This window comes from Rana temporaria, chromosome 6 (genome assembly GCF_905171775.1).
Source record: "Rana temporaria chromosome 6, aRanTem1.1, whole genome shotgun sequence".
Taxonomy (NCBI): domain Eukaryota; kingdom Metazoa; phylum Chordata; class Amphibia; order Anura; family Ranidae; genus Rana; species Rana temporaria.
In genome coordinates this window covers 149,235,362-149,250,601 of record NC_053494.1, presented here as the reverse complement: position 1 = coordinate 149,250,601, position 15,240 = coordinate 149,235,362, and the positions used below count along the sequence as shown (strand labels likewise).

The following is a 15,240-nucleotide window of genomic DNA, read 5'->3' as shown; positions in this document are numbered from 1 at the left end:
AAGTTACGGCGGCGTAGTGTAACTTTGGCGGCGTAAGGGCGCGCAATTCAAATGTATGAGATGGGGGCATGTTTTATGTTAATACGTCTTGACCTGACGTAAATGAAGTTTTTTTTGAACGGCGCATGCGCCGTCCCTGGGAGTATCCCAGTGCACATGCTCTAAATTAACCCGCAACAAGCCAATGCTTACGACGTGAACGTCATTCTACGCAAAGCCCTATTCGCGAACGACTTACGCAAACAAAGTAACATTTTCAAATTTATGGGCCGTACACACGACCGAACATGTCTGCTGAAACTGGTCCGCGGACCAGTTTCAGCAGACATGTTTCGGTCGTGTGTAGGCCCGAGCGGACAGGATTCCAGCATACATTTGCCCGCCGGGCCTTTTTCCAGCGGGCAAATATTTCTGGACTTGTTTTAAAACAGCCCGCTGAAATCCTGCCCGCTCGGACATGTTCGGTCGTCTGTACAGACCTACCGTACATGTCCGAGCGCCCGCCATCCCTCGCATGCGTCGAATGACTTTGACGCATGCGTGGAAGCATTGAACTGGCAGGGCCGCCCACGTCGCGCGCGGATTTCTGTATGATGGTGAGTACAGCCACCATACAGAAATCCCCAGGCAGACATGTACGGTGAAAACGGTCCGGCGGACCGGTTTCATCGTACATGTATGCTCGTCTGTACGCGGCCTTAGACGCAGGAACGACGGCCATACTTAACATAGGATACGCCTCATATAGCAGGGGTAACTATACGCCGAAAAAAGCCTTATGGAAACAACGTAAAAAAATGCGCCGGCCAGACGTACGTTTGTGGATTCGCGTATCTAGCTAATTTGCATACTCAACGCGGAAATCGACGGAAACGCCACCTAGCGGCCAGCTTAAAAATGCACCTTAGATCCGACGGCGTACTAAGACGTACGCCAGTTGGATCTAGCACAGCTTCAGGCGTATCTTGTTTTGTGGATACAAAACAAAGATACACCGGAGCAAAATAGAAGTTATGCGGCGTATCAATAGATATGCCAGCGTAGCTTCTTTGAGGATCTGGCCCTGTGTTTAGAAAAGACTCGGTCATTTGTGAATCCAGTCATTAGTGTACCATGTAACATGCCCTTGTAAAAACTGAAAATTGTATACTCACCTTTTCATTGTTTTCCTTTCCTGGTGCATCTTCACGGCAGCATACAATGGGTTGTGGCCCAAATCAAAGACTGACCCGGCTCGCAGTATTCTCTGTAACTCTCACCATTTGGGTGAGAATTTGTATGCTGCCATAAAGATGCACCATTACACCGCCGCAATTTTTCATCGCAAGTGCCTGATTCACCAAGCACTTGCGATGAAAACCTACGCCGGCGGCCTCCGGCACAAGGCGGGCCAATTTAAATGGGCGTGTGCCATTTAAATTAGGCGCGCTCCCGTCCCCCTTCCCCCTTCCCATTTCCGAACTCCCGTCGTGCATTGCGCGCTGTGACGTCATTTTTCCGAACGGCGACGCGCGTAGTGTAATTCCGTATTCCCGGACGTCTTATCAGGTTGTGAGGGCAGAGCCACAACCCATTGTATGCTGTCACAATGCTCCAGGAAAGGTAACTTACATAAAAAAAAATTGCAGATCATTTAAAGGGGGATGCATGCATGTATTTATCACTTATAAGTGCTCTTACCTGAATGTCTGAGTCATCACAGCTGTTCCTGTCTTCTTTGCGGTTTCTTTGATAGCTCAATACCATTTTCCAGACAAAGGTGAGTAAGGAGTCATTGTAAGAGTTTTTGGCAATCTGCAAATTACGAAATACTAGGGTACTAAAATGCTGAGAAAAAAGTTCACTAAGGATTTCATTGCTCAGAAACTTGTGTAGATTTAGACCATTCTCCAGCAAAAGACGCACAAACTTTGGGCGGTCCTTCACTAGTGCAGCAAACATGGCATCTTCCAGGTCAGCTGACTAATAAAAAAAAAAGAACAGTACAGCTGAGTACAATTATACAGTCATGGGAGTAAATCAGTAGTCATGTGAGGTCCAAAGCACAAGTTTCTATAATAAAGGGAAATGTTTTGTGGCCTTTGGTAATGTTGAAGGCTTTAAGCGAATGAGTTAGGCAAATTTAAAAGAGGGACGTATTTTTTGAGGGTAAGTGTACTATAGGTCTAGCCCCAGTATTAACCATAGACCGAACTAAAAAATAATTTCCCACTTCACTTCCATTAAAAATCATCAGCACAAATCTGTGTGTGATGCCCATTGTATTTATCCATTATCAGCAGTGACAAAGGAGAAAATAATCTAAAATAATGAGTCTGATAAAGAAACTGAATTGTCCCACTTTTGCTTTTATGACTTGCCAGCCTGCAAGCGTTCTAGGCCTGTTGTTGCCCATAACTACTGACAAACAGATATTATCCATATTTAAATGGTATGTATGATTCAATTACAGAATATGTTATCCAAAAATGCCACAAACATATTGCTCACAATGACAGCATGTGCCATACCTCCCATCGCCGATCATTTGTGAAGATTTCTTCACTAGCCAGATCCAATTGGTTCCACTCTAGCAACAATTTCAGCTGTGCATTCCAATTGTCCTTATCCTGTTCATTAGTGCTAAAAGCTGTAATCAAAAGCAATGACAAAGGGTAAACAGTTTGAAACAATGTTTTATCAACATTCTTTTAGATATAGATGGTAACCTAGCAGGCCTTGAGTCTCTTGGCTAATGCAGCCACCACAAAATTGTAAAACTACTACATGTATTGTATAAAGAACAGGTGTCAATCACAAGGTCCGTGGGCCGAACCCTGCCTCCCAGGCCATTTTATGTGGCCCTCACACCGCCCTTGTCTCCGTCCCCACCTGGTCTCAGCAGTCAGCAGCAGAGAGGACAGGACTTCTCCACCAGACCCTGCACTTTTCTGTCCAGCCCTCCTGGCAGCAGCACAAGGCAAGGGGTGCACTGATTTAAGGGATAGTGGGGGGGATGCTTGAACTCTGATGGTGGGGGGGCTCTTGACATCTGATGTAAGGAGGGTGGGGTGCTAATACAACCGACCCTTTGAGGGCAACCATAATGCTGATGTGGCCCGCAAGGAAATGGAGTTTGACACCCCTGGTATAAAGTATAAGGAAGCAGGGCTTGCGCCCAGTGACTTAATAGTTTGCCTGTCAGTGTACAATGGTGTGGTGTTTGCATTTTTAACCTGCGCTATTTGCGAGTACCTTTTCTTTTTAAAAAAATATTTTTTTTTGTGTTATTATCCTATGTTGGGTTGCTTTTCTTTCTATTATTCCTGAGGTGAGCTGTGCATCCCTGGGTTTTGGTTGTGTTCCAAAAGGAAAAACACGTGGAAGCATGTAGCAGATCTGGTGGGGATTAACCCCATAAAAAGTTTGAAAAGTTGGGTGCACTGAATGTTTGACTTCAAAGCACAAGTGCTATATTGTTTTAGCATTATTACCCTAAGTTGATCATATTTTTCTCCTAATATTACACCTGAGGGGAGCTGTGCATTCTGGGATATTGGCTGTATTCCAGAAGTAGGGTTTAACCCCTTTCACAAGTGAATTTGATCTCTAAAAACCCAGAGATCATATACTACAATTTTGGTGGTTTGGAAAGTTGGGAGCACCGAATGCTTGATTACAATGCACATTTTATACCATGCGTTAGTAGCCCTTTTGGGTTGGTTGTGAACACTGGGTGTGGACCTTATTTTTCATATAAGTTTTATGAACAATTGTATGAGTTAAAGTGGCTTTAAAGCCTAAACATTGTTTACCTTAATGCATTCCTTGCATTAAGGTAAAAAATGTTTAGGCATCAGTTTTGGCCCTTTAACCCCCTTTTACTTACCAGAGCCTTCATTCAACCCAGCACTCTGCACATCTGCAGCTCTTCTGTCCCCTCACTTCAATGTCTCACTGGCCTTGCTGGGGCACTGGGAGCAATTGGTTTGTTGCTGTCAATCAAAGCCAGTGACGAGAGCAGGGGGGGTGGGGGCGAGTCCCATTGTCTGTGTCAATAGAGCGAGCCGCTTCCCATGCAGGCACTGGACAGAGAGGAGGGGCCAGGGCTCCCGTGGGGGATCCGGGCTGCTCTGTGCAATTTTATTGCACACAGCAGGTAAGTATAGAGATGTATGTTATTTTTTCCTTTATAATCACTTTAGCTTTTGATTGTACTACATATTTGTGTAATCACCAAATAAAAATAAAAAAATCGTAAACACAGCAGAAACATATTTTTTTGTGTACAGGTATTTTCGGTGGTATTGTGCACCGTTTTAGCTTTATACTACACGTATAACAATTTCTAAATATTTAGAATAGAAAATTTGGGATATCATGTGAAACTCTATACAAGTACATTTTTTTTATACAACATGAGTTATGTGTATTTTTTCTATTTTTGATGAGTTATGTTGCTTATGTTAAAGCGGAGGTTCACCCAAAAAACTAATTTTTAACATTACATTCAGCCGAGTTGTCATAATGACAATCGGCTGTTTTTTTTTATTTTATCCCCGTACATACCGTATTTTCACCGCCGCTTCCGGGTATGTGTTCTGCAGGACTGGGCGTTCCTAATTGATTGACAGGCTTCCGACCATCGCATACTGCGCGTCACGAGTTGCCAAAAGAAGCCGAACGTCGGTGCGCAGGTGCCGTATAGAGCCGCACCGACGTTCGGCTTCTTTCAGCAACTCGTGACGCGCTGTATGCGACAGTCGGAAGCCTGTCAATCAATTAGGAACGTCCAGTCCCTCAGAAGACATACCCGGAAGCGGCGGTGAAAATACGGTATGTACGGGGATAAAATAAAAAAAAAACAGCCGATTGTCATTATGACAACTCGGCTGAATGTAATGTTAAAAATGAATTTTTGAATATGTTGCAGATCTAGACAATGGCGGGCTGGGAACCGGGATGCCCACTCCCAGAGGTAAAGTGAGGCTGCTTGAGTATTGGTTTATGCACAAGTGTTGTCAACAATCTGTAACAACGAACTCTGAACTGTCACATTCTCACACTAAACGTTCCCTGACTAAATAGTGGTTCCCCGCTTCCTCCCCCTGGGGGCCCGGCTCCCTCGCTTTCCCCTCCATCGCTGGCAGGCCTATACCTGGCGCCTGCGGACGGGGAGGCCGGTGTCTCCCCGTGCCTCCCGCTCCTCAACACACAGTACGCCATGCGCTGACACAGGGCCCTTGCTGTGACCTTGAAATCTTGCTCCAATTAAACCATACAATGCCCCTCACACACAGACGGGTCTCCTCACACATTACCTATAACCACAGAGACCCACACCCCAACCACAATATTACATGTCGGGTAGCCATGCAACATAATCTCTAGATGCTGTTTGTTCTTACGCCATATATTATGTGCCTTATTCAGTTTTATTCTCTGTTCAAGTTAAACACATGTTCCGGTTTATCTGTCCATCCACACCATCAAGGCAGAACTACTTCAATAGACTTGACATAAGCAAACCTAGGCTGCGGCCACCCGCTCCTCTCCACGGAGACACCCATATATATACTAATACCAGTTACTGGTAACTAGTGCTGTTTCTGAGGCTGCTGCCTCCCACTACCCCTCCAAGCGACACCCGTTTACGGTTACACACCCCGGGAGTTGCGCAATCTAACCCAGTGGATAGCATACCTATTTACTGGGTTTCCAACACGACTTCTCTCTCCCTAATTACAACTTTCTCCTACCCACTTTCTTTTTCCGAGCTCCCTAGCTCACCTTCTTTCAACACTAACCACCCTTCCTAAAATTCTTACCCATACCTGAGAGTACGCAATCATTCACTTCATAGCTGTGTATTGGTAGAATATTATACTGAGACGATATTGTGTGATACTAATTGAACTATATTACAGACAAGAGGCGGAGGTACTTTCAACTCTCTGAACCATGGCGTACTCAGCTTTGGGCCCAAGCCCCACCGTGATCTCACACAATGTGAGGGGACTAAACATCCCGGAGAAAAGGTCGGCACTACTACGCGAACTGAAAAAAGGTAGGCCGCACTTCGCTTTTCTCCAAGAAACGCATTTTATGACAAACAAAATACCCAGGCTCACTGACTCGTACTTCACCACTGCATTCCATGCTACCAACGACTTAGCCAAATCCAAGGGGACTTCGATACTGATCAGTAGGGAAGCCCCCTTCGAACTAACAGACAGACTGACGGACCCCGAGGGCAGATACCTCTTCCTGAAGGGTACATATAGAGGAGAACCCATCACACTGGCCAACGTGTATTTCCCGAACTCCTCACATTTACCATTTTGTAAAAAGATCGTCGGGGAACTAGAGAGTTTCAGCTCGGGATGTACAATCCTGGGAGGGGACTTCAATCTACCTCTGAACCCACTGACGGACACATCCACGGGAAAGACTTACATCAAATATCAAATACTAAAACGTATCAAAACATCCCTGAACTCTCTCCACCTAGTGGACTCATGGAGATACTCGAACCCCGACACGAAAGATTACACCTTCTATTCAATCCCCCACGACAGGTACGCCAGATTGGACTATCTGTTCATCTCCCGTAGGGACTTACCACTAATCCAGAATGCGCAGATTGGGATACAATCTTTATCAGACCATGCCCCAATCTCCCTAACGCTACACCTAAATACCTCTAAGCGCACATTCCCCACATGGAGGCTCAACTCTTCCTTGATAACAGACCCCGAGTTTCTCCCACAATTGAGGTCCTCACTCACTGAATATTTTGACACCAATGCCACGTCAGACTCCGACCCATTGATGGTGTGGGAAGCCCACAAATGTTTCATCAGGGGCGAACTTATACGTATGGGGGCAAAGCGCAAAAGGGAGAGGAAAAAGGCTCTGACCGACCTCTCTGACACGATCATGAAACTAGAAACCCAACACAAACAAACTCTCTCAAAGGAAGTTGCCACCGAATTATTAGACGCCAGGAAGAAATTACACCAACTGATAACAAATACAGCTAAACGTTTTTTGTATTTTAAAAAGAAAATATACTACGAGTTTGGCGACAAAACAGGGAAATTTTTGGCTAGAGCACTAAAAAAACCTAAGTACAACAACTCCATCTTAGGGATAAGGAACAAAGGGGGCTCCCTAGATTTAACAGACGACCTCATAGCTAAACATTTCCAAACCTATTACACAGAACTCTACAACCTCCCCAACCAACATAAACCAGCTGGAGTGCAAGGCACCAGGTTGCAAATCATCCAAGATTACTTACAATCCTCTATGCTTCCAAAGCTAGCGGAAATAGACTCCTCATCGCTCGAACTACCAATTAGCATATCGGAGGTCACAGCAGCAATCCACGGTCTTAAAACAGGGAAAAGCCCAGGCCCGGATGGCTTCACATCCATATACTTTAAAACATTCCTAGACACGTTAACAAACCCCTTAACAAAGGCCCTAAACACTCTTTCCTCGCCCCGTGCTGTCCCGACAACCTTCCTCACAGCACACATTGCAATATTACCCAAGCCAGAAAAAGACCCGACACACTGCTCCAGCTATAGGCCAATATCCCTTTTAAACCTAGATATCAAGATCATGGCCAAAATTTTGGCCAACAGGATCAGACCTCTCCTCAACCAGCTGATAGGCCCCGAACAGGCAGGCTTTATGCCGAATAGAGAGGCAAAAGACAACGTGACCAAATCCCTGAACTTGATCCACGCGGCGGGGCGGCGCAAGATCGAGGGCTTTCTCCTGTCCACGGACGCGGAGAAAGCGTTCGATCGCGTGGCCTGGGATTTTATGCTGGAGACCTGCAGGTTTGTGGGTATGGGAGAACACATGATGGCGTGGATCTCAGCACTATACCAAAACCCCACCGCACGGTTAAAAATAAATGGATCCCTGTCAGAGTCAGTTTATATAAAGAATGGCACAAGACAGGGTTGCCCCTTATCGCCACTCCTCTTCATCCTAACATTAGAACCATTCATCAGAAAGGTAGGGCTAGAGCAATCCATCAAAGGCTTCCAGATAGCGGAGAAGGAATTTAAAACAGCAGCTTATGCAGATGACCTCCTATTCTTTTTAACAGAACCTAAGACATCCATCCCCCAACTTATGAAGAGCTTCTCCCTATTCGGATACATATCCAATCTGAAAATAAACTTCGCAAAATCCGAAGCACTGAACATCTCAGTACCTAACGAGGTCTTGGGTCCATTGCGAGCGGACTGTCCCTTTAGGTGGGTACCATCTGCCCTCAAATATCTGGGGACATGGCTCACCCCCCAACTATCCCAAATCTTCGACAAAAATGTTACCCCCCTTCTCAAAACAATTGACACAGACCTACTATCATGGCACCCTAAAAATTTCTCCTGGTTTGGGAGGGCAGCTATCTGTAAAATGTCCATACTGCCCAGACTCTTATATCTGCTGAGGGTGTTACCGATCAAGATCCCTAACAAATTTTTCCAAACGCTACAGTCACTCCAGCTTAGATTCGTGTGGGCACACAAGCGCTCTCGTATCAAGTTTAGCTTGCTAACTAGACAAAAAGCCGATGGTGGGATGGGGTTACCAGACTATAAGCACTATTACTATGCCTCTCACGTGACCCGGATCGTAGACTGGCATTGCCATGCGGACACAAAAGACTGGGTCCCCCTTGAGGAGGAGCTGTGCCAACACAATCTACGATTCTCCCCCTGGATACCATGGGAAAAGTGTCCAACCCCTTTAAAAAGCCACCCCCTGACAGGTACCACCCTCTCAATATTCCACTCATTGACCGGACGTTCAAAACCCTTCTCACACATAGGCCCCCTCACACCTCTGAGAAACAACCCGGACTTCCAACCAGGGTTGAGAAACCCACTCTTACATATGGGAGACACTAACAGGCCCCTCCTAGCCACCCACTGCTTCAAGAATTCACAATTTAAAGACCACCAAGCCCTAAAAACAGACACGAACTGTCCCCAATTACCATTGTGGACATATTTCCAAATCCGCAGTTACACGACCGACACCAGACGCAAAACTCAATTTAACAGACAACTAACGGAGATGGAGTCAGTGTGCCTGGAGGGAAAACCAATTCGTAGGGCCACCTCGCTGGCATACACATGGATACAGAACGCGTCGCAGGACGACAATAACAGATTCAAAGACAAATGGTCAAGAGATCTTGGGACCACTCTATCGGACAAACAATGGCACAGAGCGTGCGTATTCGCACATAAATGCTCACTTAGCACCAGGACCCAGGAAACGGCGTACAAACTGCTAACGCAGTGGTATGCCACTCCTGCTAAATTACACAAATGGTACCCGGAGTCCTCAAACCGGTGCTGGAGGTGCAACGCGGACGTGGGCACTTTGCTCCACATCTGGTGGCAATGCCCACGCATACAAAAATATTGGTCGACAATCATTGCGTTGATAAAAACCATGACAGAAACAGAACTCACGCTTGATGCAGCATGCTGTTTGCTCCATGTCAACGACTTCTCATATAGAAGGTATAAAAAATCTCTAACCAGACACCTGCTTAACGCGGCTAAGTCATTAATTCCGTTATACTGGAAATCTACTTCAGTTCCAGCCATTAAAGAATGGCTACAAAAAATCTCAGAGATCCATGACATGGAGGACACAGCGGCACAAGCCACAGATGAAGCGGCAAAATTCCAGGACACTTGGCGCCCATGGGTGACCTTTCGATACTCGGAAGAATATGAACAGGCACTCTCAACACCCACTACGTAAATAAACCACCCGACTAAGCTGATAGTCGGGTTAACATACCCAAAACTCTCTACTATCTCCCGTCCATTGTAAACCAGCCATAGCGAGAAGGGAAACACCCTTTGTCTCGCATAGATGTCGTCTCATATCCATGAATGCCCTATGAACAACACACAGCATTGCTAAACCCAGGTACAGCTTACTCTCACCCCTCTTGAACCCTTTCCAACTTTTCTACTCTTTACATCTGTTTCTCAATTCTTTATCGGCTCTAGACCGAAAAACAAGCCCATTAACAACAATAAACAAAAGGAAACTTGGCTGAAACGGCAGCTGAGGAATCACAATTTTGATCATTGGCACGCAAAGTAACCGGTTAATCCTTCATGTTCTTAGATAAATGTTACCCAGCCGGTAACCGGTTAATGCTATTGTTGTTCCCACTATTGTTAGACAAATGCAGTGTATGTACTTTTATCATTCAAAATTTGTCTCATCTGCGTGTATACACAATTGTACTGCAACTTTTGTTTCAATAAAGCATTTGAAAGAAAAAAAAAATGAATTTTTGGGTGAACCCCCACTTTAAGGCCAGAACTGCTTTTTACGACTCCTATGTATTTATGGAAATACTTTTTTGATACCATGACACAAACAAATAAATATACATTTTTACATTTACATTACATTTTTCGCTGCTAAAAAACCCCTTGAGATCTTCCATTTAATAAAAAAATCTGTGTATCTACAAACATAACTGACTTCACTGAAACTGTTAGGCCTTATTCACATGGGAGTACTTATGCACACACCTATATGAGGGCCCTATTTTGCCTGGACAAGATGCACAGGTGTTCTACAGGTACTTCTCCCAATTTGACACCTGTGTGGGTGCGGGTGTGTGATGCATTTGCCTATATGTCTCAGTTTAATTCTCCCTGCTTGCCATGTGTGATTCAGTCCTCGGCTAACAGGTTATTGACGTGCTAATGTCCCCTCACTATTTCTAAAGGTTAATTGATCTATTGTGTTGTGTGAAGGAGATCTGTGTTTAAGTGGCTTGTGTTAATTATTCTGATTGCTCCATTGTGGTAATTATCTCTCTGTATGCGGGGTCGAGCTGTCTAGTTAATGTATCAGCGTCACTGATGTCATTGTCTAAAGAAAATGTGTTTTCAGACTCGGCTCCGTCGTGTCTGCCTAATCATCTGTATGGAAGCCCCAGTGTAAGGGGGCGGAGATTTGTCATTGTAACAGTTTTGGAAATTACATATAAGCTCTGTGTTATAACATTAAACTCTGTCTTGTTCTAGCAGTAAGCCTGGACTCATGTGTGGCTTAATGGGCGATCTCAGGAATATTACTCCTAGTGGAATATTGGGTGATGTTCTTATGGAAGAAGGGAATCTTTGACGGGGTTATCCTACCAATATTGTCACAATTGGTTGGCAGCAGAGGGATTTTCCCTTCTACTCTCCTTTACACCCGGATTCCAAGCAGACACTGGAAGAACTACTGGAAGTTCGTGGAAGGATTGCTAGCAACAAAACCAAGCGGGTCATCATAGCAGAATCAATGGAGCTAGACCAGGAGGATGGGATTGCAGCAACGCCAGCAGTACAAGAGATGGAGACACCAGTGATTCAGGAGGAGGAATCGCCAGCCAACAAGCTAATGAGAGAGAAGCTAGCATGGTTTGGTCCGAACCCAACGACGGATGTGGTGCTGAAAGTGATGGACCTGTTAGTAAACGCAGAGCTACAGTTAAAACTGGCAGCAGTCCGATAAGCAGCCGCACATTCTCCAAACAGTGAGTACAGCACAGCAGACGCAAGGAAGATTCCGTTTAGCGCTTTTAAAGCTTTTGATGAAAAGGACTGTGAAATTGATAACTACCTGGCAGATTTTGAGAGACAATGTAACCTGCACCGAATAGCTAGAAAAGAGTGGGTTGCAATATTGTCAGGCAAACTGTCAGGCAAAGCTTCTGATGCTTTCCGGACCGTGCCAGATCAGGATATCCATAGCTACGCCCGGGTTAAAGAAGTGCTCCTGGCTCGTTATGCAGTAACCCCAGAGTCCCACCGACAGAAGTTCAGGGACTCACGCAAAACCACGGAAGACTCTTACGCGGAATGGGCATGCCAGTTATCCCTGTCGGCCTCTAACTGGGTTAACAGCAGCCAGGCCACCACCGCAGAGGACATTTTGCAACTAATGCTCCTGGAGCAATTTTACAATCACATCCAGACGGATGTCAAAGATTGGGTGAGAGATCGCAGGCCCATGACTCTACCAGAGGCCGCGAAGTTGGCGGATGAATATGCGGATACTCGCAAGACAAACCAGGTCACACCACGGGTACAACCTCCACGACCAACGGCGCCCTCACACCCACCAGCCGCTAGATACCAACCTCCTAACAGACCGATGACATCTAGCCCTCGCTATCCACGACAGGAGGACAACGAACAACGCTGCTTCCGGTGCAAACAGCTGGGTCACTTCAAGCAGAATTGCCCCATGAATGACAACACCAGGTCAAATTGGTCTCAACCTGGGTACCGCCCACCAGCAGCAGCCCATTGTGTAGACTCGGCTTGGGATCTCCAGGAGCTGGGTCAGGAAGAACCATTGGACACCCTTTACGAAGTCCTCACGGTACAATCTGTTATTACGGACAACAGGGAACACCATTGTCAGCTAGTCATGGGCGACAGCCATGAGCCGGAAGGGCCCTGGAGGGAGCTGGGCAGAAAGAGGCACCGCCGGCTACCCCCCAAGAAGAAGAGGTCCTGGAAGCCGTATAACAAGCTGACCTGGGAGGATAAGAAGCGACTGGAGGAGAGGGAGTCGCAGCGGGCGTCCCAGATGCGGGCCGAGATGTTCGCCAAGGGCCCACCGGTGGCCCCTTACACCACCACCCAGTTCCTGATGATGAAGGACCACGTGGAGAGCCTGCAGGACATGAGCAAGCAGGAGCTGATCCGTGAGTACATAGAGCTGGAGGAGTGCATAAGCCGCATGGAGGAGGAGAACAACCACCTGAGGTCACAGCAGGCTGACCCCCCCAGGCTCCATGAACTGGAGATGGAGCTGGAGAAGCTCAAAGAGGAGAACTGGCGGCTGCGGAGGGAGCAGAGGGTGGCTGACCCTATGGGGCCCTGATCCCCCCCCCAACTCTGAGCACCGGTGCTACAGCATTTCAACAAATATAACTTTTTCTTTTTTTATGAATCACCTGTGATTGTCACTTCAGAGCCATAACCTGCCCCTCCCATAGCGGGACACCTAGATGGCGGCGCACAGACCCATTCGCCGTCTTCACACTGACTTCTGGTGACTCTGCAGATCGCACAAAGACTTGGGGACTGAACGGCGTGTGATCTGACAACCTAGTGGCATACCTGAGTCTGAAGCAGTTGCCAAGGGAGGTCAGTCACGCCAAACGGAGTTAACCTCGGACTAAAAGCTCTGAACCCGTCAACCCTACTGGACCAGGGAAGGTCCAACCGGGTTTGCCGGAGCAGGGAGAAAAAGGGGGGCCATTGTGATGCATTTGCCTATATGTCTCAGTTTAATTCTCCCTGCTTGCCATGTGTGATTCAGTCCTCGGCTAACAGGTTATTGACGTGCTAAGGTCCCCTCACTATTTCTAAAGGTTAATTGATCTATTGTGTTGTGTGAAGGAGATCTGTGTTTAAGTGGCTTGTGTTAATTATTCTGATTGCTCCATTGTGGTAATTATCTCTCTATATGCGGGGTCGAGCTGTCTAGTTAATGTATCAGCGTCACTGATGTCATTGTCTAAAGAAAATGTGTTTTCAGACTCGGCTCCGTCGTGTCTGCCTAATCATCTGTATGGAAGCCCCAGTGTGAGGGGGCGGAGATTTGTCATTGTAACAGTTTTGGAAATTACATATAAGCTCTGTGTTATAACATTAAACTCTGTCTTGTTCTAGCAGTAAGCCTGGACTCATGTGTGGCTTAATGGGCGATCTCAGGAATATTCCTCCTAGTGGAATATTGGGTGATGTTCTTATGGAAGAAGGGAATCTTTGACGGGGTTATCATACCAATACCGTCACAGGGTGCATGCAGTGGGAATTCAGGGACTGTGTCTGTGCAGCTGCTGTTTCACAGTTAAAAAAAGGTAGAAAGGCTGGTGCCACGGAAGTCAGCTAAGACATTTGTTAATAATGCAGGTGAACAACAGTCAAAAAATCCACCGTGTTTCAACCATCAGGCCTTAATCATGGCCTCACAGTTGACATGAGTGGTACTGCCTGCACAGGGATGCATTGAACACCTGTGCAGGCAAAACACAGCCCTCATACCTGTGTACGCTTAAGTACGCTCGTACTTTCCATGTATTTTGAGCACATATTCTCATAGAAAACAGAAGCTATTTGAAGCACATCTGGAAGCCCTATAAATGACCCAAAGGCATAAAATGATGACTGGTATTAGAGAATAGTCTTGTGGCTCAAATATCTTTTCCCTGCTTCACACTATCGTAAAACAATAGCAAAGAGCTTTTGGAACCTAAAAGAAAGTCAAAAACATTCCAGCATCATTAGTATATTAGGTACTCTACAGTCTGGCCTAATTTTCAAATAGGAATGTGACATACCAGTATTTACCAGTCATCTTAAAGTACAACTAAAGGCTCCTTTATAACAAGTACCAAGTCTAGTTACTATGTGATGCACAAGACTCAAAGTAAATTAAAAAAACTTTTACCTTCCCTGATTGGGACATATTATCCTTCATTTGTGTCTCACACACTCCCTCTCGCAGACACTGCAGCTCACAATGGTATGTATTTAGCAGCAGAGGCAGTGTCATCAATCCAGAAAGCAGTGGGCAGGATTACAGGCTACAGGCTTGTGAATCAACAGTGACAATGCTAATAACCACAACACATGCAACATTTCTTTAACCCAATGTAGTGCAAGCAGGCACAGTATATATAACATTTAGATGAATCACGTAGACTGTGACAATGCAGCATTGTTGCCACACCATCACAGGAAGTTACATTAGGCGCACTACACTGGTAGGATTAACATGTATTCATGGGACTTTTCCGGGGAACTAAGAGAAAACAATGGGCCAGATTCAGGTAGATCAGCGGATCTTTAGATCCGTGTGATCTATCTGATTTAAGATACCCTGCCGCAAGTTTGAGAGGCAAGTGGGTAATTCACAAACTACTTACCTCCAAACTTGCGGCGGCGTTTCGCAAATCCCCCGGCGGAATTCAAATTCCGCGGCTAGGGGGAGTGTACTATTTAAATCAGGCGCGTTCCCGCGCCGATTTAAATGAGCATGCGCCGTCCACGAAATTTCCCGGCGTGCATTGCTCCCACTGACGTCACTAGGACGTCAGTGGTTTCGACGTGAGCGTAACTTGCGACGCGCGGGTTTCTGAATTGGCATACACAAACGACGTCAAAAAATTCAAAATCGACG

At 46.0% G+C, this 15,240-nt stretch overlaps 1 protein-coding gene across 4 annotated transcripts in view; it reads right to left on the bottom strand.

Moving 5' to 3' along the window:
- The window catches only part of TRPM8 (transient receptor potential cation channel subfamily M member 8), a 124,126-nt gene that overhangs the window by 49,328 nt on the left and 59,558 nt on the right, over positions 1-15,240 (bottom strand). For all 4 annotated transcript variants that reach the window (XM_040357555.1, XM_040357554.1, XM_040357552.1 and 1 more), the window contains 2 exons: positions 2,511-2,629; positions 1,681-1,962 (listed from right to left, as the gene is read on the bottom strand). In XM_040357555.1, coding sequence (XP_040213489.1) covers positions 1,681-1,962; positions 2,511-2,629 — 401 coding nt within the window. The remainder of the gene's footprint in view (positions 1-1,680; positions 1,963-2,510; positions 2,630-15,240) is intronic.